The sequence below is a fragment of the Lithobates pipiens genome, unplaced genomic scaffold, assembly GCF_037356315.1.
Source record: "Lithobates pipiens isolate NorthernLeopardFrog02 unplaced genomic scaffold, aLitPip1_a1.2 Scaffold_18, whole genome shotgun sequence".
NCBI classification, from domain to species: Eukaryota; Metazoa; Chordata; class Amphibia; order Anura; family Ranidae; genus Lithobates; species Lithobates pipiens.
In genome coordinates this window covers 79033154-79057745 of record NW_027507758.1, presented here as the reverse complement: position 1 = coordinate 79057745, position 24592 = coordinate 79033154, and the positions used below count along the sequence as shown (strand labels likewise).

Genomic DNA, 24592 nt, shown 5'->3' with positions numbered 1-24592 from the left:
TGCAGAACGAAGTGCACTACTGTAATCCCCAGAAGTAGTGCCAAAAGAGCTTTACTTTAAAGGGACCTGTAGTGAGAAAAAAAATAAAATAAAAATCAGGATGTGGTTTAAAAACGCCAAAATTTCCAGACTGTCTAATAAATATTCAATGAAAATAAAGCACTGGCCACATATGGTTATTAGAAAACAATTTCCTTCAGGATAGCAATCATAGCTTAAATGATTTTTTTTTTTTTTTGGGTTAAAGTCGATTCTGGTCCCTTCAGGCAGATTACACAGCACAGGGGTTGACAAATTTGCTTCCAATTTAGGAGCCAGTTAAAAAAAAGTTAGGAGCCAGTTTTTTTTTTTTTCAGTTCCCGGGGTAAGGCCACTCATTTTCACCCCCTATCCCTAACTCACAATGGAGCACCCAGTCAATAACTCCATTCAAACGCCGTTACATCAGGGGTATGGGCTGACCAGAAAGAGTAAGGCTGGCAAAAGATGGAACTGGCTGGCACTGGCAGGTGGCACTGGTTGCCACTGGCAGGCACGTGGAACTGCCAGATGGCACCGGCAGGTGACACTGGTTGGAACTGGCAGGTGGCACTGGTTGGTGATGGCAGGTGGCCCTGGTTGGCGGTGGAACTAGTTGTCACTGGCAGATGGCACTGATTGGCTGTGGCACTGGTTGGTGTTGGCAGGTGGCACTGGTTGGCGGTGGCAGGTGGCACTGATTGGCAGTGGCACTGATTGGCGGTGACTCTGCACTGGCAGGTGGCACTGATTGACGGTGACTCTGCACTGGCAGGTGGCACTGGGTGGTGGCAGGTGGCACTGGTTGACACTAGCAGGTGGCACTGATTTGTGGTGACAGGTGGCACTGATTGGCGGTGGCACTGGCAGATGGCACTGGTTGGCGGTGGCAGGTGGCACTGGTTGGCAGTGAAACTCGGCACTGGCAGGTGGCACTGATTGTCACTGGTAGGTGGCACTGATTGGCGGTGGCACTGGTTGGGGGTGGCAGGTGGCACTGATTGGTTGCAGGTGGTATTGATTGGCGGTGGCACTGGTTGGCACTAGCAGGTGGCACCGATTGGTGGTGGCAGGTGGCACTGGTTGGCGCTGGCAGCTGGCACTGGTTGGCGCTAGCAGGTGGCACTGGTTGGCGGTGGCACTGGCAGGTTTCACACGGAGCACTATGTTACTGAAATGTAACAGAGGAGCTGTCAGAATTGAACTTAATGTCGGAATGGGAGGGACCACCCGGGGTGTGAAACTGACAAGAGAGAGGCGGATATGTCAGATTTCAGCCTGATGTCGGGGTGGGCGGGACCCGGCAGCTATCAAACACCAGCCAACGATTGGGCTGCTTAAGAAAAGGGGCAGGCCACATACACGTAGCGGCCCACCCAGATCCCATTGGCTGGTGTTTGATAGCTGCCGGGTCCCGCCCACCCCGACATCAGGCTGAAATCTGACAGGTACTCCTCTCTCTGTTGCTTCTCAGTTTCACACACTTAGCGCAGCGCCGCTGAGTGTGGAGGAGGACGGAGGACGGCAGTCAGTGTTCATGTGCTGCATGTCTGGGGCATCGATAGTGAGTGGGCTGGTGGCAGCTTAGGCGCCAGGTTGCGATTTCTGGTCGCATTGGCGACCTGGCGCCTGGGGTTTGTCGAGCCCTGACACAGCACAATGCTTGCGACATGTAATATGCCCCCCTCTAAACTGTAAAAAAAATAAAAAAATAAAAAATAAAATAAAAAACCCACAACCCCCCTAAACCTCCCACTTCCTGTATGCCCGTTTCGAAACAGACCACGATAACCAGGGAAGCTCTGCACTAATCACTGTGGACAAAGTGCCTCCCTCTGTGATAGGCTGCCTGCTCTCCTCTTCTCCCCCCTCACCACCTCCTTCCTCCCCATCAGCACTCTGTCTCTGGTCTGGCCCTGCCGCTATTACTTTAATATTAAAATATAAATTTAGTCACTGCCAGCCTCTCTATTAGAGGCTGGCATAGCACACTGTTTTATTTAAAAACAAGCACTGTAAATACTAAATATCAGCTGTCTTCAGGCCGATATTCAGTATTTACAGCACTCGTTTTCAAATACAACATACACAGTGTGCTATGCCAGCCTCTAATAGAGGGGCTGGCATAGACATATATATGCCTTAAACTGTGCTACAAGAGTGACATCTAGTGGTCATTAAAATAAACAGCTAGCTATTACTATAAATACTGGCAAATTGACAGAGCTGCTGTTGACAGTGAAGAGCCAGACGTGTTTGATAAACTGCTTGATCATATAGTTTCATGCGTCAAAGAGCAAGTGATCTATCCAATTTTGTTTCACCGCTATGAACACGCCAATTAACCCAGAGGAAGATGTGTCCTTTGCTGGGCCTTTTAAATGAACAGGGACAAGTTATCATAGCACTCGAAGCGTAGTCACCTTTATTAAAAAATAAAATTAAAAAAAGCCTGCACAGGAAAAGCTTGAAACTGAACTCAGGCCTTACCTTAAAGTTTAAGTCCACCCTAAAACTAAAATCTCTGCATCTACAGACATCCACAATCTAACACTAACCTATCTAGGCTGGGGGGGGGGGGGGGGGCTGGGGGTCAGCTCGTCAGAGTCTATCTGCATGCACCAGGTGCATATAGGTACAAGAAAACAGCAGGGAGGGTAAGTAACAAAAATGTTATGTGTGCTGCTGTGCCCCCTGTGCTGCCTGCAGATTTGGACTTTAATCTCCTTCGATGGGACACCTGGCTGAGGCTGACAAGCTGGCATTGAGTTGCATTGTGGAAATGGATGTGGATGACTCTGGGTGGATATGAGAGTTACATTGTGGAGAGCCTCTTCACAATGTAACTCATCCCCACACAGTCGTCCTCATTTTCACAAAGCAACTCAAATCTTTATCCACACCTAGCATCTACTCCATCCCTCCATTCTCCACAATGCATCCCCACACAGCACCATCCATCCATTCATCTCCATAATGCATCCCCACCCACGCCCAGCACCATCCATCCCTCTCTCCCCACAATGCACCCCCACCCAGCACCATTCATCCCTCTCCATAAAGCATCCCCACCCACACCCAGCACCATCGATCCCTCTCCACAAAGCATCCCCACCCACACCCAGCACCATGCATCCCTCTCCACAATGCATCCCCACCCACCCCTCTCCACAATGCATCCCCACCCACGCCCAGCACCATCCATCCCTCTCATCAATGCATCCCCACCCACGCCCAGCACCATCCATCCCTCTCCACAATGCATCCCCACCCACACCCAGCACCATTCAACCCTCTCCATAAAGCATCCCCACCCACGCCCAGCACCCTCCATCCCTCTCCACAATGCATCCCCACCCACACCCAGCACCATCCTTCCCTCTCCACAATGCATCCCTAACCATCCCTCCAGTCTCCACAACGCTTAGATTTTATGAGATGAAGGGAAAAGAAATCAATCAGCCCAAAATATCGGCTGGAAAAAAAAAAAAAATAAAAAAAAAATCCGACATCATATATTGGCCGCCAGATTTCTAAATATCGGCATCGGCATGAGAAAAACACATACCATTTGACCCCTAATTTTCAATGCCCTGGCTGAGGGAAGGAGGTTCTCACCCATGGCCCTGTCCATCGTCCCTTTGATGCAGTGAAGTTGTCCTGTCCCCTAAGCAGAAAAACGCCCCCAAAGCATAATGTTTCCACCACCATGTTTGAGGATGGGGAGGTTGTTCTTGGGGGTCATAGGCAGCATTCCTTCTCCTTCAAACACGGTGAGCCAAAGATCTCGATTTTGGTCTTATCTGGCCACAACACTTTCACCCAGTTTTTCTCGGAATCATTCAGATGTTCATTAGCAAACTTCAGCCTGCACGTGGTTTTTTGAGCAGGGGGACCTTGTGGGCACTGCAGGATTTCAGTCCTTCACAGTGTAGTGCGTTACCAATTGCTTTCTGATGACTATGGTCCCAACCGCCTTGAGATCATTGACAAGATTCTCCCATGTAGTTCTGGGCCCATTCCTCACTGTTCTGATGATCATTGAAACTTCACAAGGTGAGATCTTGCATGGAGCCCCAGACCGAGGGAGATTGACAGTTATGTTGGGTTTCTTTCATTTGTAATTAATCGTATCAACTGTTGGCACCCTCTAACCAAGCTGCTTGGCGACGATCTTGTAGCCCATTCCAGTCTTGTGTCGGTCTACAATCTTGTCCCTGACATCCTTTGGTCTTGGCCATGGTGGAGAGATTGGAATCTGATTGATTGCTTCTGTGGACAGGTGTCTTATATAGGTAACAAGCTCGTTCCCTGTATAGAAGACACCTGGGAGCCAGAAATCTTGATGGGGGGGGGGTAGAATCAAAAATGTATTTTACTCATTAAAATGCAAATCAATTTATAACTTTTTTGAAATTTTTTTTTTCTGGGTATTTTGTTGTTATTCTGTCTCTCACTGGTAAAATAAACACACCAATAAAATAATAGACAGATCATTTCTTTGTCAGTGGGCAAAAGAACAAAAATCAGCAGGAGATCAAATACTTTTTCCCCATCACTGTATCAGGTCTCCCACAGTACATGCAATTATTTTAGTAAATATAAACTGCTAAAATACCTTTTCTCATCAGCAGTATGTACCAGTGTCTTGACTTCTATCAATGTCTGGTTAAAGTTTGGAGTTTTTATTCTCCTATGACTGCCCCATGATGCTGCAGGACCCATGACCCTCTGGCTGGACAGTGTTGCTTGGCCCTGTGCCAAACATATGCACCCTCAAAAAAAATAAAAATAATAAAAAAAAATAAAACCCCACACACCACAACAACCCTCTAGCAATACACACCAAACTGACCATGTGCAGAGTGCCATCAAGGCTCTGTTCTATCAGGAGATGGATTGGGGACTGTGGATGAAAGGGAAGATCAGAGAAGAAGACAAAATCAAACAGGCCTTTTACACAATGCGCAGGATTAACCCCCTGGTCCCATAGTGAGTAGAACAAGCATGCTTTTCTGCATATACAGACTGATTTTATTGTAGTGGGTTTAGGAACACTGAATTCCTTAAGGTAGTTTTGAGCACTATGGACAGCTATACTATTCACTTCATATTCATCTGTGGATTTCTGCCATAAAAAAAGGCAATTTTTTCTGCAAATTTTTATAATTTGACTGTGTCACAAACAGTGGTAATGTGTTTATACAGAAATTGATTTATATAGCCAACTCCTCACCTTTCCAGGAATAAAACAACAAAGATTAGAGTCCACATATTTCATAAACGTCATGTTGAGTAAGGAAAGTCTAGTTTCAACCGCAGCCAGGATGTCAGCATGGCGTGCCAGCGAGTGATTCCGCCTCTCCGATTCCCTCCTGCGCAAAAGGTTACATGGTATAATCAGCTGCAAATACGCATGACTGAGGGGATAAATAGAATGGTCAAGGTGCCTTTACAGTTGAACTCCAGGCAGATATAAGGATATAAGACAAGTTATTTGCAGCTCTGTAAAGATTAAATTCTTAAGAAAGCAGCGCAATTACCTGAAATTGACCTTGTATCAGCCGCTTGTAATCCCTGTAAGGCAGCGTATAGGAGGGAGAAGCAGTACAAGAGGGCCTTCAGTTCAGATGAGACACGAAGCATGCTGATCGAAGGAGAAAGCAGAATGAGATGAGCCCATCGCTGTGCTGCTTCTCCCTTCACTGTACAGTCCCAGCTGGTTAAATGATACTGGCCATGACTGAAGACTAAGAACATCTAGTGGTGGAAAAGAAATACTACAGGAGGACAGATTAAACAGTATAGCAGAAACTAGTACTTTTTTCCTATTCATTCCAATATTTGGGAGTTACTATCCCCCTATTTCAGATTTTATTTAAAATGCTCCCTTTTTTTTTTTCATGTCTGTATATTGAAAAAGGCATATCTCAAAAAAAAACATAGAAAAGGCAAAAAACAGTCACAAAATACACAAGAGGAAAAAAAACTAACAAAAAAAACACACCTCCACTATAACAAACCTCTAACCCTCAGAGGTACAGTGGGTAATATAATTATTTGATCCCCTGCAAATTCTGTAAGTTTGCCCACTTACAAAAAAAACAAAAAAGGTCTATAAAGTGTTATCATAGGCGTATTTTAAATGAGAGACACAGAATATCGAACAAAAAGTACAGAATAAGTATTTGACCCCCAAGCAAAACATGACTTAGTACTTGGTGGAGAAACCCTTATTTGCAAGCACAAAATTAGGGCGTTTGGTTAGTTACCAGGTTTGCACACATCTCAGGAGGGATTTTGGTCCACTCTTTACAGATCTTCTCTAAATCCTTAGGGTTTCTTGCCTGTCACTTGGCAATTCGAAGTTTCCGCTCCCTCCATAAATTTTCTATAGGATTAAAGGTCTGGAAACTGGCTAGGGCATTCCATGACCTTAACCACCTCCCGCCTGTGCTATAGGCGAATGATGGCTACAGAGTGGGCCTTAAAGCAGTGTTTCAGCTGAAATATTTTTTTTTTTTTTTTTTTAAGTCAGCAGCTAAAAAAAAAAAAAAAAAAAAAAAGTAGCTGCTGACTTTTAAATAAGGAGACTTACCTTTGCAGGGCGCCCGCGATGTCGGCCGCCGAGGCCGACATGTCCCTTGGCTCTCAGGTCCCAGCACTGCCATCCTCACTAAGGGAAACAGGCAGTGGAGCCTTGCGGCTTCACTGCCCGTTTCCTACTGCGCATGCGCGAGTCGCGCGGCGCTTTGTGGATGGGACGCGCTGTGTTAGGGAACACACAGTTCCCAGAACACAGCGCGCCCCATTACCCAGAAGACAACGCGACGAGGAGAGAAGACGAAGATCACAGAGGAGCAGGAAGAAGGCAGATTAGGAAGACTGCCTAGCAACAGGGATTTCTGCCAAGGTAAAAAAATAAAAAATAAAATTCTCTCTCAAATGTTTTTTTTTTTTTTCTTAGGGTGGCCCTCCACTTTAATTGCCAGGAGGCCGTCAGACATCCACCCATGCATGAACGGCCTGCTGCGGGGCGCGCTCTGATCACTGAATCAATGAGCCTTGGCTGATCACAGATTGGAGTAAGGGATGGATCCCGGCCCCGTACCATGTGATCAAAAGGGAAAAGAACCCGCTGCTCTAGGTGTATGGAATAAGCCCAAATGGAACCCAACTAGTAGTGCCAGCCCCGGCCCGCCTCCATAGAAATCCTCAAGAAAAAGAAACTGCTGCACATCCGGAGGTTCCAGTTGCCTTTTATTAATCACTGCGCTAACACCAAGGACAGCAGCATACAGTCACATTCCACCACATCTTGTGGTCAATCACTACCAAGGTATAGCCAATGACAGCTGATCACATGATGCAAACAGAAGGATCGGTAATCTACCCCCCCCCCCCCCCCGCCCAATGCTGACAGATCACTGTCTTTAGAGGCACTGCTGCCACCCATCCGTGCAGGAGAAAAAAAATTACCCGTTTTCATGAAACAGTTTATCAAATTTTTTTGTCTTTTTTCATTTTTTAGCAAAAAATAACCCCAATAGCGATTAAAAAACCACCAAAAGAAATCTCCATTTGTGGGGGGGGGGGATTATATAAAATTTTATTCGGGTACAGTGTTGTATGACCACAGAATTGTAATTTAAAGAGTGACAGCGCTGAAAAATGAAAATTGGCCTGGGCAGGAAGGGGGTTTAAATGCCCAGTAAGCAAGTGGTTAATGTGCTTATTGAGCCCCTCCTTTGTTGCCTCGGCGGTATGTTTTGGGTCATTGTCATGCTGGAAGACCCATCCATGAACCATCTTCAGTGTTCTGGCTGAGGGAAGAAGGTTCTAATCCAAGATTTTACAATACATGGTCCCGTCCATTGGCTTCTCAATGTAGCAAAATTTGCCTGTACCCTTAGCAGAGAAACAGCCCTAAAGCATCATGTTTCCACCTCCGTGCTTGACTGTATGGAGGGTGTCCTTAGGGTCAGTGTCAACATTTTTCTTCCTCCAAAACACAATGAGTCAAGTTAATGCCAAAGAGCTCAATTTTGGTCTCATCTGACCACAGAACTTTCCCCCAATCCTCCTCTGAATCATTTAGATGTTCATTAGCAAACTTTAGACTGGCCTGTACATGTGCCTTCTTGAGAAGGGGGACTTTACGGGCACTGCATGATTTTAATCCATAGCGGCGTATTGTGTTACCAATGGTTTGTTTGGTGACTGTGGTCCCAACTGCCTTGAGATCATTCACAAGCTCCTCCTGCGTAGTTCTGGGCTTCTCATGATCATTCTTACCCCATGAGGCGAATTCTTGCATGGAGCTTCGGACCGAGGGCGATTGATGGTTATTTTGTATTTCTTCCATTTGCAAATAATTACTCCAACAGTGGTCTCTTCACCAAGATTCTTGCTGATGGTCTTGTAGCCCATTCCAGCCTTGGGCAGGTCTACAATATTGTCCCCGACATCCGTTGACAGCTCTTTGGTCTTGCCCAAGATGGTGAGGTTTGGCTAGAAGATTCTGTGGACAGGTGTCTTTTATATGCATAACAAGTTGTCATTAGGAGCAGGATTAATATATGTACCACATGAGCACATACTGTAGTCAGCCTGTGAGAGCCAGAATTATTGTTGATTGGTAGGGGATCAAATATAAAATTTTACTCACTGAACTGAAACTCAATTTATAAAACATTTGTATCATGTGTTTATGGATATTTGTTTGATATTCTGTCTCTATCATTCAAAATACACCTATGATAACAATTATAGGCCCTTCATTTCTTTGTAAAAGGGGCAAACTTACAAAATCTACAGGGGATCAAACAGAAATGCTTGAGCCAGGTAAATCCCCCTCATCGGTAGTTAGAAGAGTTAATATGATCAAGATGGTCTGGGCCGCACAATTATTTACATACGCCACAATCCATCTATGTGGATACCACGGAAAAAGTTTGTTCGTATCGGTGCACAATTCAGGAAGCTTATTTGCAAAAGGCAGCCTGAATTAATGCACTACTTTACAGTATAGTAAAGATCAAGGTGGTTCAGTAGTCCCAAAAACTAGGATTTATTTCATAGCTGCCCAATATCAAGACTGGACGGGTTGGAATGTGGGAGATTTAACGAACCCCATACATAGGTACCTACTACACTATGACACAGAACGGCATTGTTGCATTTGGAAATAAATGTTACTTTTGTTCCATCAAACTGTCCTATGGTATCCTTGTTAAACAACATTTTGGAAGTATCAAAAAAAAAAAAAGCACAAGCTTGCAGTTTAGGGGCTACCTGAGTGGCACTCCACTATGGTGTAACTGTGTGAAAACTTTCTAAACTACAAGAGTCCACCCCCTGCCCGTCAATAGCTATTCGGTTCATTGCTCAATTATACTTTTGGGTATGTATTGAAGTCTTTCATCACTATACAATCAAAGTTTAATTTTGCAAGACAGAACTTCTACAAATATTTACAGTTATGTCATGCTCTAAAGCCCCGTACACACAATCGGAAATCCCACCAGCAAAAGTCCGATGAGAGCTTTTGGTCAAAAATTCCAACTGTGTGTATGCTCCATCGCACTTTTGCTGGCAAAATTCCCACCAGCAAAAGATTGAGAGCATTGAACGACATTTTCTTGGCTCGTCGTAGTGTTGTATGTCACCGCGTTCTTGATGGTCGAAAGTTCAGAGAACTTGTGTGACCGTGTGTATGTAAGCTAAAATTCCTTTGGAAAAACAAAAACTCCAATAGTGTGTATGCGGCATAAGGCTCGGTTCATACTGGGGAGACTTTTCAGGTGACTTAATTGTCTGACAAGATGTGCTCCATTCAGTGCAATGGAACCGCTTTGACTTAGAAAAAGGGTTCTGCACTACTTGGGGGCGACTTCAGATGGGCTTGCATGGACTTCTATTTGAAGCTGACCCAGTGTAAACCGAGCCTTAATGCTCAAACCTTTCATAGTACCTTGATACTTGAAGAACCACATTTATTCCATGACGCAAGGTTATAACTAATAAAAGGTGTGATTTCACACATTTATGCCATTCTCCTAAACCTAGCCCAAGATCCTGCTCACTTACCTTGCAGGGGGAAATGGGAGATATATGTAGGTGAATTGGATGGATAAAAATGAGAGGCAGCTTTGGCATCCATCCCACTACTTTCTCTCCACGCTTCACAAAAATTGTTGCAATCATGACTCCTGGATCGGGCTCATAAAACACCAGTAGAACGGTTTAGATGGGACTCCCCCATCTGTCCCAGATGCAATAAAAATGTGTAGGATTTAATCCATACCGTATGTTCTGGAGATACCAGAAGCTTTTCAGATATTGGACAACAGTTTTACAAACCACAGTGAGGGGGGTGGGGGGTGGGGGAATTTGATCCACTGCTGATTTTGTACGTTTGCTCACTGACAAAGAAATGATCAGTCTATAATTTTAATGTTAGGCTTATTTTAACAGTGCGTGACAGAACAAAAATATCCAGAAAAACACATTTCAAATAAGTTATGAATGGATTTGCATTTTAAACGAGTGAAATAAGGTATTCGATTCCCTATCAACCTGCAAGATTTCTGGCTCCCAGGTGTCTTCTATACAGGTAACGAGCTGAGATTAAGAGCCCTTTCTTAAAGGGAGTGCTCCCAATCTCAGTTTATTACCTGTATAAATGACACGTGTCCACAGAAGCAATCAGATTCCAATCTCTCCACCATGGCAAAGACCAAAGAGCTGTCCAAGGATGTCAGGGACAAGATTGTAGACCTACACAAAGCTGGAATGGTCTACAAGACCATCGCCAAGCAGCTTAGTGAGAGGGTGACAACAGTTGGTGTGATTATTCGCAAATGGAAGAAACACAAAATACCTGTCAATCTCCCTCGGTCTGGGGCTCCATGCAAGATCTCACCTCGTGGAGTTTCAATGACCACGAGACCAGCAAGGAATCTGCCCAGAACTACACAGGAGAATGTTGCCAATGATCTCAAGGCAGCTGGGACCATAGTTACCAAAAAAACAATTGGTAACACTACGCGGTGAAGGACTGCAATCCTGCAGCACCTTTAAGTTCCCCCTGCTCAAGAAAGAACATGTACAGGCCCATCTAAAGTTTGCTAATGAACAGCTGAATGATTCCGAGGAGAACTGGGTGAAAGTGTTTTGGCCAGAAGAGACAAAAATCGAGCTCTTTGGCATCAACTTAACTTGCCATGTTTAGAGGAGGAATACTGCCTATAACCCCAAGAACACCAGCCCCACCCTCAAACATGGAGATGAAAACATTATGCTTTGGGGGTGTTTCTCTGCTAAGGGGACAGGACGATTTCACCGCATCAAAGGGACGATGGACAAGGCCATGTACCATCAAATCTTGGGTGAGAACCTCCTTCCCTCAGCCAGGGCATTGTAAATGGGCCGTGGATGGATATTTCAGCATGACAATGACCCAAAACTCACAGCAGGGGCAACAAAGGAGTGTCTCAAGAAGCACATTAAGATCCTGAAGTGGCCTAGCTAGTATCTAGACCAGGGGTGCCCAACATTTTAAATAGCGAGAGCCACTTAAGCGACTTAGTAACCAATTGTGGGCCACAATGAGTGGAGCGAGCAGATGACAGGTCCACGTCCGCCCTGCATATGCAGAGCGGACACGGACATGGCTTGCTGTACTCTATGGGCCCTCCAATTTGATCTGCCATGATGGAATGGGATGGATCCCCCTTCTGTTTTAGACCTTAAGACCTCTGATCTAGACCTTAATCACACTGAAAATATGTGGAAGGAGCTGAAGGTTCGAGTTACCAAATATCAGCCTCGATACATTAATAACTCGGAGAGGATCTGCAAAGAGGAGTGGGACAAAATCCCTCCTGAGATGTGTGCAAACCTGGTGGTCAACTACAAGAAACAACTGACCTCCGATTACCAACAAAGGTTTTTCCACCAAGTCATGTTTTGCAAAGGGGTCAAATACTTATTTCACTCATTAAAATGCAAATCAATTTATAACTTGATACGGTTTTTTTTCAGGATATTTTTGTTCTTATTCTGTCTCTCACTGTTGATATAGACCTACTATTATAATTATAGACTGATCATTTCTTTGTCAGTGGACAAACATACAAAATCAGCAGGGGATCAAATACTTTTTTTCCCCTGTATTCGGTTACTGGTTTTGTTAATGGTGTAGGTATAATGAAGACTCTATACAAGCATCATATGCATTTGTAAGAACCTTATGCTGGAAATCATCTTCTACACATAAAAAAAGTAATTATATATGCATGACAAAAAAGCCTAAAAGCGGCCTTCCAGGCTTTTTTGTTTATTGAACGTGAGCAGCTACAAAAAGTACAGCTTCTGACTTTCAATAAACGACACTTACCTGTTCCAGGGTCAAGCGATGCGGTCGCACGGAGCACCGCGCTCCTCTCCCCTCCATTGAAACTGTGGGCACCTGGCCGTGACAGTTTGCGGCTTCACCGCCAAATGCGAGAGTCAAGCTGCGCTCTCTCAAGGTGGACAGGCAATCTTCTGGTACCTGTCATCTGTCATGGGAGGGGCCACCTAGGGGGGAGAGGAGTCGCCTAGGCGACCCGTAGGCAGAAGCAGGAAGTGGGACAGGAAGTCCCACTCAAAACTAAGCACCCACTCCCCCCATCCCCCCAAAAAAACGACATGCCAAATGTGGCATGTAAGGAGGCAAGGAGGCGTGGAGTGCTTAAAGTGGAAGTTCCTCCACTTTTGGGTGGAACTCCGCTTTAATACAAAATACAATAAAATGTGGGACAGATGGTTAGCGCAACCTGCTATGTGTTTAAATGAGGACTCTTAAATTCCATATTACACATCACTGGTAAATGCATTTTTTTTGTGTTACAAAGTACTGATTTCCTGACACTTGTCCGTTCTGCTCCATGATTATTGCACTAGTACAGAGCCATTACATACTATTTTACAGTTTATTGGTCATACACTTGGAATGAACGTTTCTTTTGGCTCTTGGGTGCTGCCGCTGCCATCTTCTGTAAGGGAATCAGGAAGTCAAGCCTTGCAGCTTCACAGCCTGGTTCCCTACTGCGCATGCACGAGGTGCACGGCACAATCCGGATGGTCCCTGCTGTCTCTGGGATCCGGGTGGGTGGGGGGGGGGGGGGATTTAGAGGCGTAGACTCTCGGGAGTCACCCACCGCCACCCCCCCCCCGGCTTACCGTTACCTCCAGTCCACCTGAGAAACGATTCGACGGTGCCATAGGTGATCAAAGAGTTAACATATTGTTTGGGGGTTATATATAATTTTCTAAAAAAAAAAAAAAATACTGATTTAAAAACTTGGAAAAAAAGTGCCAGAAAAAGCCTGGTCGGCAAGTGATTAAAATTTCCAAAGCTGGTACAGCCGAGGTAAGTGAACGATAAACACATTACGATGACCTGGCCAGAAAACACATAAGAAAAGGCTTCCATTTATTATGAAAAGGAGAACCTTTAAAGTGAGGTAGGCTTTAACAGTCATATTGCGAAACAATGCAGCAAGTACTCACCTTGGCAGCTGTGCTTTGACCTGTTTTTGACATAGGCTGTGGTAGCGTTCCACCCGCAGGAATCCTTGGTTGAGTATGCGCTGACACTCCAGGTCCATACGCTTACACACCTAGAACACAAACAGAACAAGTAAATTTACCAGGATGTAACCAATGTTGGAATCCTACGAATTTCCCTGAAGTTTCACAGGTACAAAAGACATTTTAGATGAAAAGTGCACAGCAAAGCCTCCATAAATATAAATCTTTGTATTTTCTTTTCCAATTACAAATGTAAAATAAAAAGGCGGGATGAGGGTCAGAAGGAGCTGTTGGGGGGTGTCACTTTAGAATAATAAATGGAGCCAGGGCTTCGGTTAGAAACCATGGAGCCCCATACAGCCAAACTGTCAGGGGCCCCCCAAATAAAAACAGTTTACTATGCTTCAGTAATGAACACAGTGAATGACTGGTATCAATGACTCATTGTGTTCATTCAGGAAAGGAAGGGACTGGTAAATATGACATTTACCGAACACTTCCACCACGCTACATCCCGGAAGATCCTATTGTGTGCTTGCAGCTGCAGTCTGGAAGGAGCGGAGGGAAGCTGGCAGCACTTCAGGGGGCACACAGGGGGGCCTTGGCTTTAGAGGGAAAAGTATGGTACATGGGGAGGGGGATTGATGCGGCAGGGAGGACAATTACTGGAATGCTTTGTATGGATCTCTCTGAAGCAGCTGAATGCCAGCAAGAGGGAGAGGGAAGAAAAAAAATTATTGTACATCGGTACTTTGACGCTAAATACCGTTGTTATGACAGTGGATATCTGACAAAACCCCAGTATTTTCAACAACGAGCGACTGGCTTTCAGATAAAAGTGGTCTCTGCAGCAGATTCGCCGTAAAATCCCTTTTGGGGTAGCGGAGATGACCGCATTATGGTCATCTCCACCGCTTACCGGAGCTGTTGGTAGCAGAGACGATCGCATCCTCCCCCCTGACAGGCATGGAGCCGAGTGAGGGAACGATAGCCCCTGCTCGGCTCCATGACATTGAAAGGCGGAAGCGACGTCAAAAATAGAGGAGTACTGGCATAAAATAGTGAACTTAATACAGGAAAGAACGGAGGAGAAAATAGAAAACAAAATACAAGCTTGCTTGTTCCACGACTCCAAGAAACAGCAATATATGAAAACAATCACTCCAAAACTCCTGAATGCAGCAAAGATGCAGATTCCAAACAACTGGCTAAAGAGTGAAAAACCAGGCATAAAAGAATGGTTTGAACAAATAGAGTATTACAGGAAAATGGAATCCCTGGGCAGCAGAGATAAAGGTCATTATGAAAATCATGTTAGCATATGGGAAGTTTGGGAAAAATGGAAGACCTCAAATAAATATCTCAAGAAGATGGAGGAAAGGGATAAAGAATTTGACGAACCTGGGGGCTAAGTAATAATAAGTTATATATGGAGGCCTTTTTTTTTTTATATGGTATGTGATTAAAAATTAAAATATTAAAACAATGAAATAAGTTATAGTAGAATAATCCACTATGATGTGAAAACGAGAAGGGACAAAGTTGAACTGTAAAGTTGAAATAAGTCTCTTGGGAAATTTTGCTGAAGTGGAAAAAAAATAAAAATAAAAAAAACACATAATTTCTGCCCAATGGTCTTAAAAAGGGGATTTTTTTATTTATTTTATTTGGATTTTTATGTATGAGATCTGAGGTCTTTTTGACCCCCAGATCTCACATTAAAGAGGTCTTGTCATGCTATACATCTCAATGTTTACATTCCTCGTAATACGAATAAAAGTGACCCAACATTTTTTAAAGACTGTTAAGAAAAAAAAAAATAATAATTTAAAGCGCACTGTCCCGCCGAGCTCACGCGTAGAAGTCGCTCCCGCATATGAAAATTTTGTTTAAACCACACATGAGGTATTGCCATGATCATTACAGCAAGAGCATTAATTCTAGCACTAGACCTCCTCTAACGCTAAACATGTAATCTGTAGAAATATTTAAACGTCGCCTATGGGGATTTTTAAAGTGGTTGTAAACCCTTACAACACACTTTGACCTACAGGTAAGCCTAGATTAAGGCTTTCCTGTAGGTCCAAGAAATATCTCCTAAACCTACACGGTTTAGGAGATATTTGCCGAAAGACAGGCACCGCATGCGCCGTAGACAGCGGCACACAGGCGCACTGAGTGCGGCACCATCAACGACGAAGATGCCGTGCGTGACGGCTCCCGCGCGCATGCGCGGGAGTGACTTCATCGCGGCTTCGCCGAATGACAGCAGCGCAGCAGCGAGACCCACCGAGAAGATGGATGCGCCAGACTAGAGGTCGGCCGATATATTGGCCGATATTTGCCGTTTTTTAAATAATCGGCATCGGCCGATTGTGTTGATAAAAAGCCGATTCTACAGGGGGACTTTGAAATGACTTCTGTAAGAAGTCAGTGTGAGTTGCCTGAGTCGTCATAGCAACACTTTCCTCCTCTCTGGGCAGGCTGCCAAGAAAAGAACAAAATGATACAATGTTTACACTTCTGAATGAATGAAGTCATCTCTGTGTGTAGAAGTTCTCAGTTTAACCATTTAAAGACTAAATCTTTTCTGACACTTGTTGCTTACAAGTAAAAATCCTGTATTTTCTGCCAGAAAATCACTTAGACCCCCCAAAAATTATATATATTTTTTTAGCAGAGATCCTAGGGAATAAAATAGCGGTTGTTGCAATATTTTATGTCACACGGCATTTGCACAGAGGTCTTTCAAATGCATTTTTTTGGGAAAAAAATACACCATTTAAAAAATAAAAATAAAATAAAAACAGTAAAGTTAGGCCATTTTTTTTTTTTTTTGTCCAAAAGTTTTGACTACCCGTTTTTATTTAATATATAGTTTTTTTTTAATCTAGATCATACATACAAGTAAACTGATTGGAGGTTTGTTTTGTTTAATAAATGTTTAAAGCGGGAGTCCGCCGGGACTCCGCGTTTTTTTTTTTTTTAAAGCCAGCAGCTACAAATACTGCAGCTGCTGACTTTTAAAATAGTGACACTTACCTGTCCAGCGCGCCCGCGATGTCGGCACCCGAAGCCGATCTCTAGATCGACACTCGAGTGCTGCCGCCGCCATCTTGGGTATAGGAATCAGGAAATGGAGCCTTTCGGCTTCATTTCCCGGTTCCCTACTGCGCATGCGCGAGCCGCGCTGCGCAATGAGGACGGTCCCTGCTGCCTCTGGGATCTGTGTGTTTCCCAGCAGGCAGCGGGGCACTTGCGGAAGGAGGCGGGCACTTGCGGAAAGGGGCGTAATGTACGCCCCTTTCCGCAGAGAGCTAGCCCGGAAGTGGGTGCAGTTACTTGGATTATCCAGGTAACTGCACCCCCCTCCCCCCTGAAGGTGCCAATTGTGGCGCCGGAGGGGGGGAGGAATCCGATGAGCGGAAGGTCCATTTTAGGGTGGACCTCCGCTTTAAGTGTAAGAAATTTTCTGTATCACTTATGAAGGCTGCTTTCACACTGGAGCGGGCAGACGTTGATGGTAAAACGCAAGTTTTAGCGGCTCTTTACCATCATTTTAGCGGTGCTATTTGGCTGCTAGTGGGGCACATATAACCCAGCTAGCGGCCAAGGGAGAGGTTAAATGCGCCCATGAAGCACCGCTGTCAAATCGCATTGCATGCGCTTCGGCAGTGGTGCCCATTCATATCAATGGGCAGGAGTGGTGGAGGAGGGGTATACACCACTCCAAATGTGCTGCTTGCAGGACTTTTTTTTAAGATCCTGTCAGTGCATCGCCTCAGTGTGAAAGCACTCTGTCTTTCACACAGACTGCAGGGGAGCCATTTTGCAGGCACTTTACAGGCGCTATTTTTAGCCCAAAAGCGCCTTAAAAAACGCCCCAGTGGGAAAGGTGTGTTAGATCAAGGGGGATTAAAAATAAATAAATAAAATAAAATCGGCCTAACATATCGGCCCAAAAAAAATCGGCATCATATATCGGCTATCGGCCGCCATGATTTCTAAATATCGGCATCGGCCAGAGAAAAACCCATATCGGTCGACCTCTACGCCAGACTACAGGGGACAGCGGTGACTTCGCTGGCTCCTGTGTCAGGTAAGTGACACATAATGGACTACTATGCGATGCATAGTAGTCCATTATGCTTTGCCTTTGCAGGGAATGAAAGAGGGTAATTGTTTGTTGCCATTCCATGAGCGGGTGCAATTTTGCAGCATGACATGTTGGGTATCAATTTACTCTGCGTAATTATCTTTCACATTCAAAAAAAATAAAAATAAATGTTTTTTTCCCCCCCCAAAAAAATTGTGCTTGTAAGACCACTGTGCAAATACAGTATAAAGTATTGCAACGACCACCATTTTATTCTCTAGGGCGTCTGAAAAAAGTAATAAAAATAATAAAATAATGTTTGGGGGTTCCAAGTAATTTTACAAGTCCGTTTTTTTTTTTTGTTGCTAAAAACAAGTGTCAAAAATAGTCTCGGTCCTTAAGTGGTTAAGAAGGATGGTGACAAGTCTGCTCACAATTTATTACTGATATTTTATTACAAAAAGGGGGATTGTATAGTTTAGATTTAGAGACCATAATTGGCAGGGGGGGGGGGGGGGGTGGCTTGACACGACAACATAGCTTGACATGTGTTTGCAGCTGTGATTTTTGCTTTGCTGGTCTGTTTGTGGACTAAACAAGAAAAGCCACATCAGTTTGTAGACTCATCTTCAAGGAAAAAAAGATTAGCAGATGTTTGCCATCTGAAATCTATAGGCTGCTATACTAGCAGATGTTCTTTAAAAAGATCGTGCACGCTCTCAGACCAACTGACTCAGAATTCAAGATCAATTTGTCATGCTTGCCATAACCGAGTCAGCAAACCGCTGCATCAGCTGCATTCTGAATGAATCCATTGTGCAGCTAGGAGACAGGGAGGTAAGAGAAGAGCCGTACCTACTGCAGATCCAATCAATCTCCGGCTCAGGGCACAGAGATCACTGATACCATCAACCTTTACATTCACCAGAGGAATAATACAGCTAATACATCAGGGGAAGATAGAGAGGTGCATCTCCAGCTTCTATGGAAGAAGAGTCAGGCTTTGTGTGCACTTTACAGCAATTTAGTACTTTCCATGAAATCATATCATCTGGGATGAAGAATAGGAAATCACTATTCAATAGGAATCATATGACCCTCCCTGCATTTTAAAGCATCACCTATTTGGTCTGTATTGCGATTTAGAAATAATGAAAGCTTTTCTCCAAGATATATATATATATATATATCAGACTTGCTTTAAGCTTAGTAACCTCAGTATATATCCCCGATATTCACTTCTAAGACTCAACTGCCCTCTCCATTATTTTAGAACTGGCAGTTAAGAGCCAACACAATGACTGCAACATAGCTGAACAACCAAACCAGCTTCAGGAGAAAACTGAGCTGAAAGCAAAAGAATGGCAAAGCTGGGAGGAAATACAGCGTAATTCGTAACCACTTGATCTCAGGAAGGCCATTTTTTTGCAATACAGCACTGCGTTACTTTGACAATTGCGCGGTCGTGCGTCATTACACCCAAACAAAAATTTACGTATTTTTCCCCCCACAAATAGAGCTTTATTTTGGTGGCATTTGATCACCTCTGTTTATTTTTTGCACTTAAAACTAAAATAGACTGAGAATTAAAACATAAATAAATCAACCTAATTTCTTCATAAATTTAGTCCAGTATGTATTCTGCTACATTTTTTTGGTAAAAAAACAAAAACAAAAAAATAAAATAAAAAAACACATTCCTAAGAAGCATACATTGATTGGTTTGAGCAAAAGTTATAGCGTCTACAGACTATAGGATACATTTATTCATTTTACTAGTAATGGCGACAATCAGCGACTTATATCAGGACTGCGATATTGTGGTGGACTGACACTTTTTGGGGACCAGTGACACTGATACAGTGATCAGTGCTACAAAATATGCACTATCACTGTACCGACATCCAGGGCAGGGATATGCAATTAGCATTCCTCCAACTGTTGCAAAACTACAAGTCCCATCATGCCTCTGGGTGTCATGTTTGTGGCTGCCAGTCTTGCTATGCCTCATGGGACTTGTAGTTCTGCAACAGCTGAAAGTTCTTTAATTGCATAACCCTGATCTAGGGTGATCAAAGGGTTAACGGTGTGCCTAGCCAGCGTTTTACTAAACTGTGTGAGGTGCTTTTGCTAGGGGAGGAGATGAAATTTGTGTCCCTTCCCCCGTCATAACGGCAATCTGCCTTGTATAGATAGGTACATTTCTGTTCTGTCTCTGCCTGACGATCGACTGGAGGACATCAAGTACAGTGGAACCTTGGATCACGAGCATAATCCGTTTCCAGGAAAATACTTGTAATCCAAAAGCACTCGCATATCAAACAGAGTTTCCCCATAGAAGTCAATGGAAATGAAGATAATTTATTCCACATTTTGAAGTCTATTGCATGCAATACCACATGTGGCCAGAGGTGGGGGGGAGCCAGAGAGACTCGGGAATACTTGGAGACGGCTCGGCTGCACTCGGGAATGGAGTATTTTCAAACAGCTCCCAGTATCACCGGCGCCCCCGCACCTCTGACCAAATGCGGTACTGCACACTGCAGAGGCTTGAATCTTGCTCATTTGCAAGACAACACTTGCAAACTGAGTCAGGAATTAAAAAAAATAAAAAAAATTGCTCGTATTGCGAAATGCTCGTTAACCGCATTACTCGCAATCCTGTACCTTGCACCTGCTGATCAGCTTCCATTGTATGCAATCACAGCAGAAGCGAGCCGTCGGCGCTGTGCATACGCACCCCCTACCTGGAAGTGTTGGAACACACACACACACACACACACACGTGATCCAGCACACAGGTGCCGCTCTGTAGCGATAAAACTGCTATACAGACTTAAAGTGGTTAAAAGAAATCCACAAGGACTGAATGATAGAAGATGCCTCTGCAGGCTTTTTGTTGTCACCCAGGTACTGGCTTTACTACCTAAAGGAGAACGCCTGGGAAAACAGTCAAATGTATTAAAGACAAATCAAATAAAATCCTGGCACCAGCAAATAAAATACAAATAAGGACTGCTGCGCTGCATCCACTACACAATGTAGAAACAAAATATAAAAAGATATTTCTAAAGTGGGTGCTCTGTCCCTTTAAAATGCATACAATAACGTTATATAATATACTATTACTATACTATAAGAAGGTACCAATAGTGTAAGCTTAGTGCATAGAATCTACATGAAAAAAAAACAAAAAAAAAATATATTCAATAAAAGATGCAATAATTCCATAAAGAATTATTTTAGAAGTGGCAAAAGCCATTCAAGTCCTAAAACATATGCATTATAATATGATTCACCCTCTACCTAAAATTAAAGCATATAAAGTGTATATATCCATACAGATGGACAATTCAAATATGAATAAAAGCAGCATATATAAACATGTTTAGTAAAAAATAAAAAAATAAAAAAAAAAAAAATTATAAAAGTGAACACTAAAATAAAGAAAGAAAAAAGAAAAAAGGGAAAATGTGTAGAATGTCTGTACAGATGGATACATATCCTGAACAGTCCAAAATCAAGATGGAAAATCCCAAAACGATAAGTGTGAGATGAAGAGTATTCTTTATTCCTGCTGCACTAAATGCTCTTCACCTCACACCTTGAAGTGTGTCATTTTATCCTTTGGGATTTTCCATTTTGATTTTGGAGTGTTAAGGATATGCAGCCATCTGTACGGACATTATACGCTTATTTGCCTATTTGTCCCAGAGCCATTTTCAAAATGTCAGACAGTCTCTGCAGCTTCTGCAGGCCCCTTCTGGCACTAGTTCTAGTACCACGGGCTGTTAGTAACAGCCAGGGCCCCAAATTCAGGAGCTCCTGGGCTTCCGATGCTTCTACAGACCGCTCTATAGACCTTGGACATCACCAATGACAGCACACATTTCCAACCTGACATGTTCCCATTTATGGTAACTACAGATATAAAATTCTCTTTTCTTTGCTCTACTTGCCCAAAGCACAGATGTGCTTAAAATATCAAGTGAGCAATGGCACTTGCCATATTTTATTTGTCAAAGGCCCAGGTGCAGGCTTCAGTAACCAAAACGGCAGTGTTTATCCTCATGACACATTACAGGAAGCACCCTCATGGCTAACAGAAGACAGAATTAGAGAAAGACTTGGAAAACAACATAAGTCACCGGGACCAGATGGCTTGCACCCAAGGGTCCTTAGGGAACTTAGTCAAGTCATTGCCATTACCATGGTTTCTAATATTTACTGACAGTCTACTAACAGGAATCATACCAGCTGATTGGAGAAAAGCCAATGGAGCCAACGTAGTACCAATATTTTAAAAATATAAATAAAAATACATCCCTGGGAATTACAGACCACTTAACCTAACATCAATAAAATACAAGCTTCTGGAATGGATCATAAGGGACTATATACATGATTCTGGTATAGAAAACAGTATCATTAGCAGTAATCAGCATGGATTCATGAAGAATCGTTCTTGCCAAACCAATCTATGAGGAGGTGAGTTTCCATCTAGATAAAGGAAGGCCCGTAGACATGGTGTATCTGGAGTTTGCAAAAGCATTTGACACCGTTCCTCATAAACGTTTACTGTACAAAGTAGTGGTGGCTGGTGCTCAAAATTCTGAAAAAAACCCCCATCAATTGCAGCCTCACTTGGCCCATCAAACTCTGCCACGGTGCCAAACGCTGCCACTGGGTTCCCCCCCTCCCTCTGCCACCTGCCCGGGAACTTACCCTGTCTCGGTGGGGCAGCGGGTGACAGCGGCAGGCGGTGTCCTCGATGTCTTCTCCCGTGCTCTCCTATGATTGGATGCCTGATTGGCTGAAATGACAGGCACTGTGATTGGATGCCTATCAGGTGATGGCTAACAGACCCGAGCACCTGATTGGCAGAGAGGCAGTTCAGTGGTAGGAAAGCGAATAGTCATTCGCTTTTCTAACACAGCTGGGTGAACTGCGAGCACCTAGCATAACGTTCGCCGTTTACTTTTTTTTACGCTTATTAGAGAATATGGCTCTAATCAGGTGCTTCAAAAACACCCCCAGCCACCGTAATTCAGGTGCCCGAAAGGGGACGGGCACCTGAACAAGGGGTGGTAGCGGTGGCCATGGATAGATTCATGCAATGCATGAATCTATACATTGGTCATATGGGGGTGGACAAGGTCCATTGTACATGGATTGAAAACTGGCTACAAGGGTGAGTTCAGAGGGTGGTGATAAATGGGGAGTACATGGAATGGTCAGAGGGTCCCCCAGGGTTCTGTGCTGGGACCAATCCTATTTAATTTGTTCATAAACGACCTGGAGGATGGGATAAACAGTTCAATCTCTGTATTTACTGATGACACTAAGCTAAGCAGGGAAATAACTTCTCTGCAGGATGTGGAAACCTTGCAAGAAGATCTGAACAGATTAATGGGGTGGGCAACTACATGCCAAATGAGTAAAAATTAAAAATAATGCTTATGGATAGCAAAAATACAAATGCAATCTATACACTGGGGGGGGGGGGGGGACCTCTGGGGGAATCAAGGATGGAAAAAGGACCTGGGAGTCCTAGTAGATGATAGGCTCAGCAATGGCATGCAATGCCAAGCTGCTGCTAACAAAGCAAACAGAATATTGGCATGCATTAAAAAGTGGATTAATTCCAGAGATAAAGTGATAATTGGCCTCACTTGGAGTATGCCGTCCAGTTCTGGGTAAGCAGTCCTCAGGAAGGAGGATGCGTTTTCAAATGTGTGCGAACTAAACTCCTGTTTTTAATGCATACTGTTAGACAGGTTTATTTGGTTGTCTGCGAGCTGGTGGTATATAGGCTTTTGTTTTTTTCCTGGGCATTCCCCAAGCTTTTGTGGTTATCCATTTTAGCCCTCCAATGCTGCTTATTGCGATAGCCAGCTATAGATGGGGGTGGTGGCAAGTTTTTTGTGATCACTCAGGAAGGATATACTGGAAATGGAGCGAGTACAGAAAAGGGCAACAAAGCTAAGCAAAGGCACTGAAGGGTATTAGTTATGAATAGAAGTTGTGATCACTGAACTTATGCCCTCTGGAAAAGAGATATGATTTCAAATGCCATACTGGTGACACCAAAATAGGGATAAAATGTTTCCACGGAAGGGAATTGAACCACTTGCCGCCCGCCATATAGAAAAATGATGGTGGCAAAGTGGTTTTAATATTCCAACCGAAAGTCGTATGACGTGCTCAGGATATTAAGCCGCTGCGTGCCCCCGGGGGCGCGCATCACGGCGATCGTTGTTGCGGGGTGTCAGCATGACACCCCGCAACTATGATCTCGGTAAAGAGTCTCTGACGGAGACTCTTTACCATGTGATCAGCCATGTCCAATCATGGCTGATCACAGTGTAAATAGGAAGAGCCAGTGATCGGCTTTTCCTCACTCGCGTCTGTCAGATGTGAGTAGAGGAGAGCCGATCGGCTGCTCCTCTGACAGGGGGGGGTCTGTACTGATCGATTATCAGCACAGCCCCCCCCCCCCCCCCCCGAGGATGCCCTCACTGGACCACAAGACACGCCACCAGACCACCAGGGATGCCCAGCAACAGTTTTGCCCCCCCTAGACCACCAGGGATGCCAGTCAGTGCCCACAATGGATGCCAATCAATGCCCACAATGGGCATCACTGATTGGCATGCATTATTGTTTGGCACTGATTGGCATCCATCCCTATACAATACTGTACACTACAATGCCCATCCGTGCCGCCTATCAGTGCCCATCCATGCCACCTATCAGTGCCCATCCATGCCGATTATCCGTGCCACCCATCCATGCCAATCCGTGCCACTTATCAGTGTCTGTGTCGCATATCAGTGCCGCCTATCAGTGCCACTTCATTGAGGCCACATTATTGGTGCCCATCAGTGCCGCCTTATCAGT

The 24592-nt window shown here is 44.2% G+C and overlaps 1 protein-coding gene across 2 annotated transcripts in view; it reads right to left on the bottom strand.

Moving 5' to 3' along the window:
• FBXO28 (F-box protein 28) overlaps positions 1 to 24592 on the bottom strand; it is a 47475-nt gene that overhangs the window by 11575 nt on the left and 11308 nt on the right. Inside the window, exons 2-4 of one of the 2 annotated variants that reach the window (XM_077485820.1) lie at positions 13576 to 13685; positions 5255 to 5393; positions 4874 to 4924 (exon numbers count right to left, since the gene is read on the bottom strand). In XM_077485820.1, coding sequence (XP_077341946.1) covers positions 4874 to 4924; positions 5255 to 5393; positions 13576 to 13685 — 300 coding nt within the window. The remainder of the gene's footprint in view (positions 1 to 4873; positions 4925 to 5254; positions 5394 to 13575; positions 13686 to 24592) is intronic. The other variant, XM_077485821.1, reaches the window with a different exon arrangement.